The sequence below is a fragment of the Oculina patagonica genome, chromosome 3 (assembly GCF_052425735.1).
Source record: "Oculina patagonica isolate OP01 chromosome 3, crgOcupat, whole genome shotgun sequence".
Classification (NCBI taxonomy): Eukaryota; Metazoa; Cnidaria; class Anthozoa; order Scleractinia; family Oculinidae; genus Oculina; species Oculina patagonica.
Window position 1 is genome coordinate 7,892,778 of NC_135760.1, and position 15,950 is coordinate 7,908,727.

At 39.5% G+C, this 15,950-nt stretch overlaps 1 protein-coding gene across 1 annotated transcript in view; it reads right to left on the bottom strand.

Annotated features, from left to right (window-relative positions):
- The window catches only part of LOC144646334 (uncharacterized), a 49,202-nt gene that overhangs the window by 22,065 nt on the left and 11,187 nt on the right, over positions 1-15,950 (bottom strand). The window contains exons 6-13 of the mRNA XM_078505887.1: positions 15,155-15,409; positions 13,797-14,000; positions 12,757-12,993; positions 11,475-11,749; positions 10,626-10,695; positions 9,213-9,497; positions 2,961-3,236; positions 1,948-2,265 (exon numbers count right to left, since the gene is read on the bottom strand). Of these exons, the coding sequence (XP_078362013.1) occupies positions 1,948-2,265; positions 2,961-3,236; positions 9,213-9,497; positions 10,626-10,695; positions 11,475-11,749; positions 12,757-12,993; positions 13,797-14,000; positions 15,155-15,409 (1,920 nt within the window). The remainder of the gene's footprint in view (positions 1-1,947; positions 2,266-2,960; positions 3,237-9,212; positions 9,498-10,625; positions 10,696-11,474; positions 11,750-12,756; positions 12,994-13,796; positions 14,001-15,154; positions 15,410-15,950) is intronic.

Genomic DNA, 15,950 nt, shown 5'->3' on the forward strand with positions numbered 1-15,950 from the left:
ACGTGCGGGAAAGCGTTATAAGAAACACGTGCAGTCGAACCTTCGCTAATTAAAAGGAAACCGTCATGCGGGCAGACACCTCCCAGCCCGTAAGCGGACACTTGGTCATTGAGACTGCCACATACAACACTACATTTGTCACCTCGATTATATTTACTTGTAGTCCAGTCCCTGAACTCTCTCTTCCGCGCGCCCTATATAGGGGCTGAACCCAGGCGCGCGAAGAGAGAGTCCAGGATAACTTGCATGCGCATGCGCCAGTTTTTCCCCCAAAATTGGGGGAAAAACCATATTTGGCAGTACTTTTGAAAACGCGCGCGCACAGATGACGAGTTCAACTACGCGACCGTGTACTAAAGCTGGATCACCGGAAAAACTTTAAAAAGCCTAGTTTTCCAGTCAGTGTCTACTAAAAGCTAACGGCCAAAACACAAATCGTAATCCGTCAACCATTCCTTGTTTTGTAGCTGTTTTTTTTAATTTGTTTTGAATTCAATTGAGCACAGTTTATTTTCTTGCATTTATTCGCGCGCTTGGTCGCGTAGTTGAATTCGTCATTTGAGCGAGCATTTTTAACCAGGCGCGCGCGTCCCAAGCAAGTGACGCCACACTCCTCGCTTCTGATTGGTTCGTTCTGAGCATGCGTATGCAAGTTAACCTGGACTCTCTCTTTGCGCGCCGGGGTTCAACCTCTTTAAAGGGCGCGCGGAAGAGAGAGTTCAGCGACTGGACTAATTTACTTGGTGAATCTTTCTAAAGACACCTAATCTTGTTACGCTTTTAGCCCGCATAGTGAGCACTATAACATGAAAACCCGCATGCGCTTTTAAAATCGTTCGTCCTTTAGTTAAGTAAATAAAACACGAAACGTAGTTAGCCATTTGGACGTTGTCTTCTTTTTTTTTTTCATAAAAACGGACTGTGTACGCTCTGATTGACTACTCAATTGGCAACCAACATAAACGAAAAACAAAAAAGTAAAAAATATCATGCATTTCCATGGTTTATCAGTCCGAAAAATCACGTGGAATATTAGGAGAAACCTTTGTTAATTACTCGCCTTCGATCGGCTCAGTTTTACAATCTCTCCTCTCGTGTTTTATCAGCATCCCGATTGATTTTTTGAACCGATAAACAACAGAAATGCTTCATATTTTGCTAAAGTATACCACGGTATGACGTCATGGCACGCTAAAAAACAAGCTTGTAAGAATCATTTCTCCAGGGTGGAGTCACATGATCTGAAATGGCGGCAACGAAACTGAGGCGCATGAGAGATTTGAGAGCTGTTATAAAAGTGTATGAATCACTGTACTGTCAACCCCTATAGACAACAAAAGAGCTAAACAACAATTGCCTTTTTCTGTTGAACATATCAGCAAATTAAACTTCAGAAAACCATTGGAACAACAGAGAGGATAGAAATGAATAACAATATAATCAACATCAAATCAATTGCAGAAAACGTCCTGATTCGGTGAGAACATCAGCGAACACATTTTTATTCGTACCTCATTTTTATATAATAAGCTAAATAGAGGCACGGCAAAGTCGAATTTATTTTGTTAACATGCCAAGAGCACAATAAAAACATTTACCTCCTAGTTTAAGACAGCATGAATTATTTCGAAAGTTTAAAATTACAAATCTTGTTAGAGCGGTTTTCACTTGAGTGTCGAAAGTTAATTGTGTTTGCTTTGGTTTTGCATTACTACTCTTAGTGATTGGCTCAAAAATCTCGCGCCACTTTCTCAGCCAATCAGAAGTAAAACCAAAACCAATCATGACTCGCTTGCGCACGTTTTCCCGCGCTTCGTGCCGGCTACATGTATTTGCTTCGAGTTTTGATTGGTTCACTGGATTGTCTGTGTCTTTTGTGATTGGCCAGTGTAATTACTTTGGTTTTGGTTTTACGATACTCAATTGAAAACTGCTCTACCAACAAACCTTTGACTCCGATTGCTACGGATACTGATTTTTGTGTCATTCCCATCCCGTTTTTGGGTAGACAGTGAAAGATACCAGAATTGCGACAGCTCATGCTTCTTATAACAAGTGTTCGTTGCCATTTTCTGCCGCTGACCAAGGACGTTCCGGAAACTGTGATATTGATTATTGTTCCGGGCACCATCCACGTAACTGATGCTTTCGGTTCCGCTTTAACTTCGCATCTCAGACTCACTTTTGCCCCTCTCTCTAGATATATTTTTTGTACCGCGTGGGCCGCCACTTTGTTGACAAGAAGTTGAAGTTCACTTGGTTCAACTGGTGAAAACAATAGAAAAATATAGTGTCGAATAGTAAACAAAAACAACAGAAGAGACGTGGACTGCGACTTATCCACATCGTAGTAATACAGTTTAGTGTTGTTAAGCGAACAGTAATATCAATTTAGAATTGAGTGATGAACTTTCGAGGTTGAAGTTATTAGTTAGTCGCAGTTGAGACAGTTGGGGCCCTATTAATAAGAGAGTCAGAAGACGTGAACCAGTGGGGCATGCTGGGTAGCTCTTGAACCGCTAATTCCCCAGCATTCCTACAAACGTTCTACCTAGTAATAGTTCGTTTCAACTTTTAAATAGCTAGTGCTTTTTGGCTGGACAATAAGAAATGCCTAAAATGGTTAAAAAACTTGCAATTTGTTGAAACAGACGATGTTATACCAGCCTGAGCTTAAAAGACAGCCAATGATAACTTAAAGATAATCTTTAAAATTTTATTTTCTTATTTAATGTAGAAATCAATCAGTGAAGCAAGCTACAAAAAATGTCAGAGTTTTCCTGACAAGAGCCCAACCCACATCCTTCCACACAAGCAGAAGGACGCTTCCTCTATCACTGAAGAGTTACAGGAGGCTTGTGGCAGCTAGTAGGTCACTGATGCTACATACCTACTGAGAGAAATCGGAATTGGTTCAAATAGCTAATGTTCCTTTCTAATAAATATCTCTCTCAACTTACTATTTGTCCAGAAAGTGATGGTCCTAGATGCAGGGCTTCTCCCAATAACGTTTTGTGCGAAGATCCTTACGTCATACTGCTCTCCTTTAGAAGCATTTACGAGATCAAAAGTTTCGTAGTCAAAATATCCAGCAGTCGTCCAATTCACCGACTTGCTCTTCTTGTACTCCACCATGAAATGTGACTGAGGAAGACACTCGTACCCAGCAACTTCTTTCCATGTGACCTGTTTTGTTTTTGAATTTATTACGACATTTGATGGAGCCTGGGGCGCGTCTGTCAATGCAAGGAAAATAAAAATGCTACTCAGCGTAAAAGAAAACATTTTATGCCTGGATCCTACCTAGTGACTCGCAAAAGAGCTTCATGCGTGGAACAGCTTTTTTGAGCATCAGATATAATTTTTTACAGGACAAATTTGGATATGTTCGTGCTCATATTTCAATGTAAGAATAGAAGAAAGAGGTTAGGAGTATTTTTAGCAGTTGATAAACACATTTTGAGATACCACATCGCCGTTCGTAACATTTTGGTAATAAGATTGCTCAAAAGAGGGTCCTGAAGGGGGGTCCTAAATCCCAGTTCCCAGCCCAATTTTGGTCCAAATCCCAGTTCCCAGGCTTCAAATCCCAGTTCCCAGGCTAATTTTGATCCAAATCCCAGTTCATAAACAAGAAATCCCATTTCCATAAGTACAGGTTAAAAACCTGTGCATATAATGACTATAAATTTGGATTTATCGTTTCTGAGACACCCCCTCTTTCCATTCCATGCCACGTTGGACCTCTTATTATATTGACTGTATTCTGACCACCAAGCTTTTTCAGAGTTTTGAAAAATCTATGACTTCAGGATCCCACGAATATTCTGATGGGAATACATACACTTGCAGGAGTCCTTGAAGGTACTTACAGAAAATCCCATTTTTTGGTATTTTCCGTTGTTTGACAGGTTTGTCTAATGTCAAAGCAACTTAATCCGCTTGCTCAACACATATAGCGGAAGCATGTTGAAATCTGCGTAATTTATTTCAAGCGGATCATTTATAGCACCAGTATCTTGTGAAGTTTCCTCATCGAGTATTTACAGATTCCCTGCATCACTAATCATCTCTGTAGATTCGAAATCAAAATCAAGACAAAATTCTTCTGTGTTATGGTATTCACTTTCGTCAACTTCATAAAGATCAGTCAGAACATCACTTGAATTACGATATCACCAATCACGTGCTGACAAGTTTGCCATGTTTCAAAGGTGAATGAGCCAAAGTTTATCGAAATAAATTCGAAACATCTTTGGACCTTCCTCGGAAATCTTCGGTTATCTTCGGCAATCTTTAGAAATTTTCAGAAAAGTTCGGAAAATGTTCGGAAACATTCGTATGACCTTCGGACAGCAGTTTGAAAATTTTCGAAAATCTTCGGGAAATGGTCGGAAATCTTCGGAGAGTCGTCAAAAACATCGTTATTAGTAGGTTTATAGAATAAACAAAATAATACATGGTTGCTTGGAGATATGAAATTTATCTTCTCATGTTCAAATCGATATCTCACTCATTCTATGGCTCACTCGTGAGCCATAGAGTTGAACACTCGAAGACAAATTTTATATCTCCGCACAACCATTTTAGTCCGGCGGCTTAGCTCCTGAATTGTGCGATTTTTGATACAAGCACCAAACTTTGCAGGATTACAAGCATTCGCATACTACAGTCAACTCCCGATAACTCGAACCTTCAAGGGAAATTGAAAATGGTTCGAGTTATCGGGAGTTCGAGTTATTGAGAGTTGAAAACAAATGACCGGAAATAAGGAAAAAACGTTATTTACTGATTTTCTATTCACACAGTGAAGACCAGTGTACATTTAAAACAAATTTAATTAGAGTAAAGAGAAGCCAAAAGAAAAAAAGGAACAATATATTCCTAAATCACTGCATAAACCAGAAAAACCAGAACGTAACGTAACGTAAAACAAAGCGAATCAGCTGTGAACGTTGCAGGTTTCAAAGAGAACAACACTATAGGCTACTGCTGCAAAGTTTATGCGATTTACTTTTCAAGAAATGGTCAGTTAATTCGTCCTGATGATAATCCTTTAAAGTTTTCTGAGGTTGGATTCAAAAGAATCGGTATTAACCTATACAAACAAACTGAACATCAGTAGCACGTCAATGGCGTGGCACATTTCGTGTTTTGAGGGGCGTTTCGGGGACGGCTCTGACGTGTGAACGTTTTTATTTCAAAATTAATTCAATGTTTTGGACTACAGTACACTGTTTGTTTTGACTTGTCAGGTATTGACAGGCATGGTTCGAGTTATCGAGGGTAAAATTATATGGAAAATGACCTGAAGGGAAACAAAAGTTGGTTCGAGTTAGCGGGAGATTCGAGTTATCGAGGGTTCGAGTTACCGAGGGTAAAATTACAGTGAATGTATGACGGAAATCCAGGGGAAATCGATTTTGGTTCGAGTTAGCGCGAGGTTCGAGTTAGCGAGGGTTCGAGTTATCGGGAGTTGACTGTAATAAATTCTTGATATAGTGTCAACGCCAATTTCCTATTTTCAGATAGTAAACAGCAATGAAATTTTCAGCCCAGAGGCCCCCCTGCCCCTTCCCCACAAAGTATTTCTTCTTGTACTTTTATAAACCTTTTATTGTTGACTTTTATTCATAAATACAGATATGAATGCTTTTAATTAGGCTTACAATTGTTATTTTTTACCATCTGTTTGATACCAATAATTTAATAGGAAAATATTGCATGGGAAAAGATTTTTCGTTCCCCGCCCTCTGCTCCCTCGCGTCTTTCGTTTTGCGCTAGCGTCCAGGTCTCTCGCGATCGGTGAACCGTTCGCTAACAGAAGAAAAATAGGAAAATATAGGGCTGTGAACAGTCTAAATTACAGCATTTCATTCTAAATTTTGTACGTGCGACTTGGTATCACTACCTGGCATAATAGTATTTGTCTATAAACCAGGACAAACAAATATTTCACGAAATTTCATTGATTTTAACCCTACCCAGACCGGGAGGGGCGGAAAGTGCCCGCGCTGACTTTGAACTCTTATAACTTTTTCAAGATTCAACCAAACGCTACCAAACTTTGCGAGCTTATCTAAAATTTATCTGGAAATAATTTGGTAGGGTAAGTTGTTGTGTCATGAACTTGAAGTCACCATGGCAACGGCATTTTGACAGGCATGTTTTCCCAATTTTGTAATTTTCGTGTTTCTATAAATGAAAAATAATTTTTATGCAAATAATTTTCATCCTTTTACGGTTTTTTATCACAGTTTTATTTATTTTGAGTACTTTGCAGTAATTTTGGGCGGTTTTATGAAGTTTTGGAAAAAAATCGAAATCCAAGATGGCGGATTCAAGATGGCCGCTGTTTTGACATTATGATGTAATTTTCACGTCATGTGACGTCATCTTCCCACATGACGCATACCAAAAGATAGGTGTTTGGACATACTATACATTCCCTAAGTTTGATTGTGATTGCTTAAATATTCTGGAAGTTGCGGAGGTCTGAAAAGATCCAAAAAAGCCCGGTCTGAATAGGGTTAATAAATTAAGGTTTCCATGGAAACCGGTGGTTTTCGGGCTTGGCACTATATCTGAAAATATTTCTGTTGGTGACCACTTTCATTGTGCCAAGTTTCATGCTTGTATCAAAAAGTGCACAATTCAACTAAAATTTCGAGCTAAGCCGCCGGACTATTTATTATTCTCTATTTAAACAAACCACTGATCACGGACATAATATGACCGTAGCGTAAAGCCTGGAAAAATACTGACTTGGGATAATATGAGTATTTGTGTGAAATGATAGAGTCAGAACATAGCAAGTCTCACAAAGAAGAGAAATCCCATTCCCATTTTCCAAAGTGTTTGTCCCATTCCCAGTGGTAAAATCCAAGTCCCAGTGCACGAATCCCATTTTCCCAGCCCAAAAAGAGGCAAATCCCAGCTCCCATTTTACCCCTTCAGGACCCTCTCAAAAGTTGTCTAAATGTACAAAGTTAGCGCTTACCTATTATTTCAAGGTATTTATGCGTCATTTCACTTGGGACTCATACATCTGGTGAAGTTTTGTAAAACAGATGACTACTAAAAATTCTAACCGTTTAATGCCTTCACTTAACCCTGTTTGAATCACAGAAACCGTCCGAAGAAAAGTCAACCTCCGAAAGGCAGGAGTTGTTTGAGATACTAAACAGTTTTTGCAAGTCCAAAAAACAACCTTGTCTTCTTGTCTTCTTCTTCATTCCCCTGAGGGACCTGAGGCAATGCCACTGGTACGTGAAGGGGACGGGGTTGGCATATGTCCTAACCTCCGATCAGGCGTTCTTTTTATTCGCGGCGAAAAAAAGAACGCCTGATTGCAGATTACATATATAGAGGACATTACATGGTTGCGCTGAGATATGAAATTTATCTTCGAGTGTTTAAATCGATATCTCACGAGTGAGCGCAGCGAACGAGTGGGATATCGATTTGAACACGAGAAGATAAACTTCATATCTCCAAGCAACCATGTAATATTCTGTTTATTATATAAACCTATTAATTACGATGTTTTTGACGATTTTCCGAAGATTTCCGACCATTTTCCGAAGATTTCCGAAGATTTTCAAAATGTTGTCCGAAGGTCGTACGAATGTTTCCGAACATTTTCCGAACTTTTCCCAAATTTTACGAAGATATCCGAAGATTGCCGAAGATTGCCGAGGAAGATCCGAGGATGTTTCGACTTAATATCGATTTTCTTTGGCTCATTAAGCATTGAAACAGGGCAAACTTGCCAGAAAATGTTCCGAAATCGATATCTTCACATGTGAAAATAACATGTTATTTTCACATGTGAAGATATGATTTTTTCGTGCGAAAGATTTCCTGGTATTTCACTGATGTTTATATAATAAATATATGTTATTTGCCGGCTGGGAGGTCCGTATAGTGAAAAACTGTGACCGAGGTCACAGTTTTTCACTATACGGACCGACCCTAAGCCGGTAAATAACTTATTTATTTTTTTCCTACTTTAATGTGTTTGATTAAAAAACACCTAAAAAACCTACAAAGACTTTCTTGCCAAATGTGTTTGTATTTATATACGCGCGCATCCAATGTTGAGTCGATCGCCATAAGCTACGGCAAGAGTAAATAATGATCTGTTTGCTATAAGAGCTTACTGCCAAACAAAATAAATTCACTAAAATGAACAGTACTCAAGGAAAATTTCATCTGAAAAAAAGAAAGAAAAAAAGCATCTGAAATAATAGAAAAGCACAATGTAGAACAGAGCAATCAGCGAGTTGCGAAACACTTTTAACTCCATTTCGGCTTGTGAGTTCTTTAGTTAATTAAACTTACTTTTCGGACTGGAAAGCACTTAGCTATTTACATTTGTATTTAACGAGTCAAAAACCTCTGTGTTGATTCCTACAGTATTCTGTTTTGACAAAAAGTTTGCGAATGTGAAACTGAATGAAGCTGAAATGTGTAGTTTGGTCGCCTGCACAGTGACGGCACAATATTGCGAGAATTAATTTGACTGTTTTTTAATAAAGCATCTCATTTTCTTGAATGGCGATAAGCAGTATTCGGTTTTGGAGAAAAGTAGCAGAGAAGCAAGGTGTTTGAAAGGATAAATCGAGTCTGTAAACCGGCGACTTGCAAAATAACCGCAATGGCGTGAAAATCAGTGCGAATGCACAAACAACGATCGGCAAACCACGGCCATAAAACTATAACTTCATTTTGTCACTAAAGAGAATAAATACTCGCCTTTAGGAGAACTTCAAGGTCTTTAATTCCACTGCTAATTTTCCCTTTCAAATTTACAACGGTTGGTGAGCAACTACATCGATTTAAATCATTTTGGAGAGCAAAACTGTCATGGGTTCGTTCGTCTCGCCGCGAAATGAAACTCACGAAAGCGTTACCGTGGCCCGTGGGCAGAGATAGGAGAATCTTGCCCGCGCTAATAACCAATCAGATTGCAGGATTCGTTACCGTGCCCTCTTGGAAAAAAATAAAACATGTTATTTTCACGTGTGAAGATATGATTTTTTCGCGCGAAAGATTTCCTGGTATTTCACTGATGTTTATATAATAAGTCCCTATCTTTATTCGTGAAACTTTGTCATATCCCATTAAGTTATTGCGTTTCAAACGTTCTGAAAACTCACCCGTTTGTATTATTATTACTTACGGTTACACTCACTGCAATCATTACTCACCTAATATGGTAAGTGTGAATTGTCGCTGGTCACTGCCATAATCGTTTGCCGCCACGCACGTATAATTTCCCGCCACTTGGCAGTCGGTGTCCGCGATGTGCAACAGGCTAAGCATTTTACGAAGCATATAAATACTATTAATGTAGTATTTCTGGCCTTGTTTGACTCTGTTATTCCCGTGATACCAGGTTATGTTCAATGAGTTGTAGACCGCACATTCCATTCTAATTGACTCGTGTAAATTGGCTAAATAATTGGTTTGATCTCCAAAGATTACTGGCAAGCCTGTAGTAAATAAAGCACATATCAATAATGTTAGACACATTGTGATTTTTTTCTTATAGGGCGTCCAGTGTAGCGCATGTGATGCCACACCTTCTTTATGGAAATCATTTAATTTTATTTACTCAATAGTGTAATATATAGATTTCGTCAAGCCTAAAACGGAGCTCCACAAGTACATCTTTTGCCTGTTCTTAAAAGTTTTTGAAACTACCATCATTGAAAATACCGTCAATAGCCAAAATAAATAGTCAACTCCAATGCAAACGCAGAAATTCCGCTGCCAAACGGTTGAAAACAGAAAAAACAAAACTTGAGCCCGCAATCGAATGGAAAATATAACCTGGTCAGCGGTCCACTTCATAAAAGTACGTGACCTCGATGATCTCTCAACCGAAACCCGTGATATGGTCATGGGATACTGGTCAGCGGATGCCTTGTTTTGACAGCTGTCAATTGACCATATCATGGTTGTCCATTAATCAAAGATTCAAGCCGAGATGGCATTCTTCTTCCCCCGCTCGGGTTGCTTTGTGACTCCCCTTCTCCTCCCCGAGAGTCTGTAAGCTCGCGCGGGCGGGCGTGCGCTCACTCGAAAACGAAATTTTTTCGGCTTCATGGGTTTTCCAAATTTCCTTACTCATGGTGCTCCGCTGGCGCGCATCGCGCGCTGGAGCTCCGCTAATATTTTGCCCTGGGTATTGTTATTCGTGGCTTGTAGATAAAGTAAGGGAAATTGCTCTGGCCTGGAAAAGGCCCGAATCAGGCTTGGTAGATCGCCAGGTAGATCGAGAAACTTCAAACCGGCTTCCTCGAAGGATGGGGTGGACAGGGGTGCCAAAAGAAAGCCCATGTTTGTCTATTATACAGCTAATTGTATATCATCAAATCATTTTTACTAATTTAATTTTAAATTGAATTTTGGAGAGTACAACGTCTTCACGCCTTCCTCACTTTTTACGTAAATGCGCGCTAACGCAATAAGGGAGGATTTGAACCTGTATTTTAAAGCAGAAACCCACAATGATGAATGTATTTGAACGGCCTTTCATCTTATCTCCATCTTCTCTTGAAATGTAAGGTTAAAAAAGAGAAGAACTATTGTGCGTGCACTAGATTTAGATAACTTACTGAAAGTTTCGACAGAGATATCATCCAAAAATATTCCTCCACTGTCATTGAACTCACCACGAAGAATGACCTTGAACCAAGAAAAAAAAAGAATCAATTCGATCAGTGAGTAAATAGTTTCTTTTGTTCTTGCACTTTGTTCCACAGACCTCCAGTGGAAAGGACATTTGAAGATCGAACCGAAAAATACCATACTACTAAAGAACTGCAGAGACGTAGTGTCCCTGATCAATTGACGCCAACTCAGTTGTAATTTTTTGTGCACAAGTAACATTTCATCAGAGACTTTATGGACCAGGACACCCTTCCTGAGATCGCTTTAGTACTACGGGGGTTTACACTAAAATCGACTTCCCGTCAGCAGACATTTAAGGTTCCTGCTATTAAAATACAAATTCGTTATCAAAAAGTACATTCCATGCATACTCTGGTCTGATATATATGATTAAACTTGATTGCTGAACAATTCATTCCTTGAACAGAGAGTCGCAAGGTTCAACTTGCTGGGCTTTCCTCCAAAGGGACTCCATATAAAAAGTGACCGAGGTAATCTTCGCAAGTTTTGGGAAGAGCTACCTAAAGATTGCAGAATCTTGTTTTGAGGGCGTAACTCGAATCATTTTCACAGTTAATAAATTCTAAAGTGACTTTTGACATCCGTCACTTTTTTTCGACATAGTACCTTAACGAGACAACGCAATTGGATGTAAGGCCAATAACCTAAGCGGTGCTATAAGCCATCAATTTTTAACACTAAAAGGCTCGTCAATAACACTTGTCACTTTTATTTGAGATTTTCCTTCAGGCGTATTCTTCAAACGGAACAACTTCGTAAAATGTATACCTCACCTGGAATGTCGTGTTGACTAAAAATTCAATCTTGAGATATTCCCATCGCCGACTTTGCCTATTCAAATTTGTAAACACCGTTTGATTTGTAGCTGAGCTTTGAATAATAAGATACAAGTTCTTTTTCGTCCACCCCTCCGTGTAATACCACATGGATAGTGACACTTTTTGTCCAGGGACGCTCGGGCTTGGAAATGTTTGACTTATGATGTCACTGCTAATTTTTCTTCCTGGTGCAACACTCTGTGAAGCCAAGCCGAGAAATTTCCCGGAGCCTGATGAGGAAGAAATCAGAGCAAAGGATATGTCAATTTTTTTTCTCTCAGCATGGTCAATTTGAATTTATACGGAAATCCTGTACATGTATGCGTTGATTAGGTAAAGAGTTGGCCAATATAGTCATTTTTACAAAAGCATATATTTTGGGCTCAACTTTACCCTTGGTACATTTTTACCCCTGGTAGGTTACTTTGTTTTATATGCATTATCATATTATGACATACACCAGAACAAAGGAAAATAGAAATTTGTACCAAGGATAAAATTGAACCACGGCATAAAATATATAACACGGAATTTCCTTTTTTTTCGGTGTGATCAACAGCGCAAAATGTTGTTGGAACTTTTAAATACGTAGAATCTAACAGCCAATCTGAGGCAAATTTATTTGAACGTCGGTAGAACTTCATCTGCTAGGAAAGTAGTTGTGTATTTTGACACTTTGTTTGATAACACTGTTCCCGCAAGGGTTATGCTGATGTTTCAGTGCGTCTGTTAGACCACAAAATGTAACACTGAACTAACACAAAATGAAAACGCAAAATGTAATTACTTTTGATGCCAAAGGACGCAACTTCGTTACCGCAAAATGTAACACTCTTGACACTCTTGTAACACTTTTGTAACACTCTTGTCGTATACCACTCTGACACAGATGTGATAATTAACAATTATTCCACGAGCGCGCGTTGGAAATGAGATGGTAGATAGCCAACTCGGCGCTACGCGCCTCGTTGGCTATAACGATCTCATATCCAACAAGCGTGAGAGGAATAATTGTTTTATTAAAAACGCCCTAAGAATTGCAGTGTTTCAGCTCCCCAGCTGTTTTCGTTGACGCGTATCGGCTATCATTTTTGTGCTCATATACCATGGTATATGAGCTCATATACCATTCTCTGTCAACCAATCAAAACGCAGGAATTGCAATATACCACTGCGATATAGTATCATTTAAGTGGCCTTTTTAGAAGTAGCTGAACAAAAATCACAGAAGAGTTACCTCCATAAGAGTTACTCGTATGATCATGGCGCAGGGAGCCATATTCACTGAATCTCATCCAATGTTGATTATTGCTTGACGCATTTTGCCATTGGCAATAGCTGCTGTCAAAACTGCAGTAAAAACCGGCAGGCTCAATGCAGGTGAAGTTGCGAGAATTGTTGCTTTCATCTTTACACCAATGGTTGGATGGACAGGGATTTGAGAGGCAGTGCTTTGTGAGGGGTGAGGAAATTTCTAGAAAAGTGGAAGCAATATCGAATCAGTTCTAGCCTGATAGAAAGATCTGATGGCACACTAATTAATCATAGACCTGAAATTAAAATAAATCTCAAAACCCTCAAAAATTTTAAAAAAATAAACACTAACTGAAAGTGAATGAAACAAAATCATGGAACATCTTTCCGAGCTAATATCTAAGAGCATCGAGGTGCCTATTTCATGTATTTCTCCCCAAACAAATAAAGAGTCAAGTATAAAGCATAGGCGGCGGAGCAGGGGGGTTGTAACCCCCCTCCCAAAAAAAGGAAAATTTAGGGGGCTCAGCCCCCCCCCCCCCTCAACCCACGTTGTGGTGTCACAAATATCGCAAGCGCAGCGTAAAATTGGTTTGTCAAGGTATTCCGTCTCGTGAGTGAGTTCAAACATCTTCGAAACTTCCTTGGAAGTCTTCATCTTTATCATCGGAAAAGTTCGAATTCGAAAAATGATCGGAAACGCTCGTATGGCCTTCGAACAACAATCGGGGAATCTTCGGTCTAGAAATCTCTTATAAAACAAAAAGTTGCTAGAACAGTAAATGTTGCTTCAAATATGAAAACCAGCCGAGTTTTTTTTGGGACAGTCTTAGCCCCCTCACGTTCAAAAACGCGCCGCCGCCTCTGTAAAATTAAAGTTATTTGTTACATCAGAATATCGATCTTTTCTTTACTGTTCTTCATGGTTTCCTACCCAACCCAAACAATAATGAAAAAACAGATTTCTTCATGTAATCTAATTTTAATGTTCTGTGTGAACAAGTTAATTTCTTTGCAACTTACTTTTCAAGTACATGTCATTTACTTCCTTTCTTGAGAGCACTCGCGTCCACAAGGCTAGGTCGCTCATTCTCATAGTAGAGAACCCTCCCTGTCCGTTGAGTCCACCAACAGATAAATCACTGGAGTCCGCAGGCGATGAGATACTCACGTGACCCGGTGGTGAAGACTCGGATACGAGTCGACCATTTTCATAATATAACATACCTAGAGAAAAAGTAAGTCAAGTCAGAGAAAAAGACAGCAAACAAAAAAATGCTTCCTTTTATTTTATATACAGCGAGGAAAATTTTCATGCACAAATCTGCAGTGTTTTGATCAGAAAACACGGGTTGGGTAGCAGTTCTTCCAGGGTCTCACAAAAATGGCTCGCTTTTCTTCGAGAGAACAATAGAATGAACAACTGGAACAATGCCTCTTGCCCAAAAAACTGCAACTGCTACACCAGAGGACCAGTAGAATTACAAGCTTACGATAGTTGCTACACTAGTGGAAAATTACAGATTTCTACTTTTTATTAATTATAGTCCAAAAATGATATGATTTTAAAACAGTATCTAAATAAAGAAGCTCAATTCCAGTTTTCATTTCAATATCGGCCATTTCTCAGCTATGAACAAATAGAGCTGGAATTTCTCGATCGATTCGACAACTGATACTGTTATTCCGAATGAATCAGCGAGATTGGCGCAAATACGGTGAATGAAATGAAGAAAATCAAGTGACTTCAGCGAGGCCTGCAATCATACGGATACCAAGCGCAAGGAGTCGCAAGTTGAACTTGCGTACAGGTTTGCGTTAGGTGCATGGCATGGCCAAACAGACTCCTTGCAAAAGTCCTAGCCAAACGGAAACAGAGTTGCAAGTGTATGCAAGTTTTGTTTAACAATGGGAGTGACTATTTAGCGCTCAGTTGATGTCGTGAGACTTCTAATATTTTCATACATGAAGTATAAATTACACTTAAATCTTATTTTTTTAAGTTAAAAAAAGTTGATACCAAGAGGATTCGAACCCGGGTCGCCGGTATGCTAAGCGAGAACGACATCCACTAGGCCACCGACGACCAGCTGCCAGAATCCTGATTTTTTTTAGATAGAAATTCTAACCCTATAATAAAAGCTAACCGCAAGCAACCCAAGCTAAAGGAGGCTAATCGGAGTGCTAGTTAGGCTAACCGAACGCTATTTAGGCTAACCGGAGGGCTAGTTAGACTAACAGCAGTGCTGTTTAGTATTCACTACATGAACTGAGTGTTCCGTGGTATAAATATGTCATGGGGTGTCTCGCTATTGTCTCACGACATCAACAGAGTGCTTAATAGTTAGTCCCGTTTAACAATTGTAATATTCTTCACTTACTTCTGTGGTCCCACGTGATCGTCAGGTAAAACCAATCGACGGGAAAACAACTTCGTTTTATTTCCCAGCGATTGGATCCAGCCGTAAGCTGTATAAGTAAATTTCTGTTGTCTTTGACTTGCACTGAGAGTATTGTGTTGTTGGCGTTTGTAATGGCCATCACATTCATACCGTCGATAAACTGAAGCCAAAACGACATAGAAAATCCTTGCTTACAGTTGTTTAAGTTTTTGATGCATTTGTTGTCAAACTTGCCTGCAAAAATAATAAAGAAAAGAACATTTCTTACACAATGTACAATTCCTGCATAAATGAACAAGCTCCGCAGAACATTTTTTTAGCATTTTCACCCCAACAAGCCATTGAATGTGCGATGTTTTCATAGCAGAAAGGTGCGAGTTAGGGCCTGTTTATATGGAGGAGAGTTTTCCCTGGTAGCAGGGTTACCCTCCATACCGAGCTACCCCGGGCGAGAGGGCTTTTCATACGTTTCTTTATAAATAGCTTCGAACTGTTTATATGAGAAATTGCAAAGTTGGCTCGGGGGGCAGTGTGACCCTGGGTGGAGGGTCACTCGCTTTGAAGGTAGGGTGACCCTGGGGAGCGAGCCAACTTTTTTCCATATAAACAGTTTGGTTATTTTTGCCTCGCCTACCAGGGACAAGTTGACACATACGGAGCATGCGCAAACGCTAAAATCAGCAAAACAAAATTGCAAATAAATTGAAATCGAAGTCGGTGGTAAATTCGTCCAAAAAATGGTCTTGGTCGACGATTCAGCGTTCCCGATTTTAGA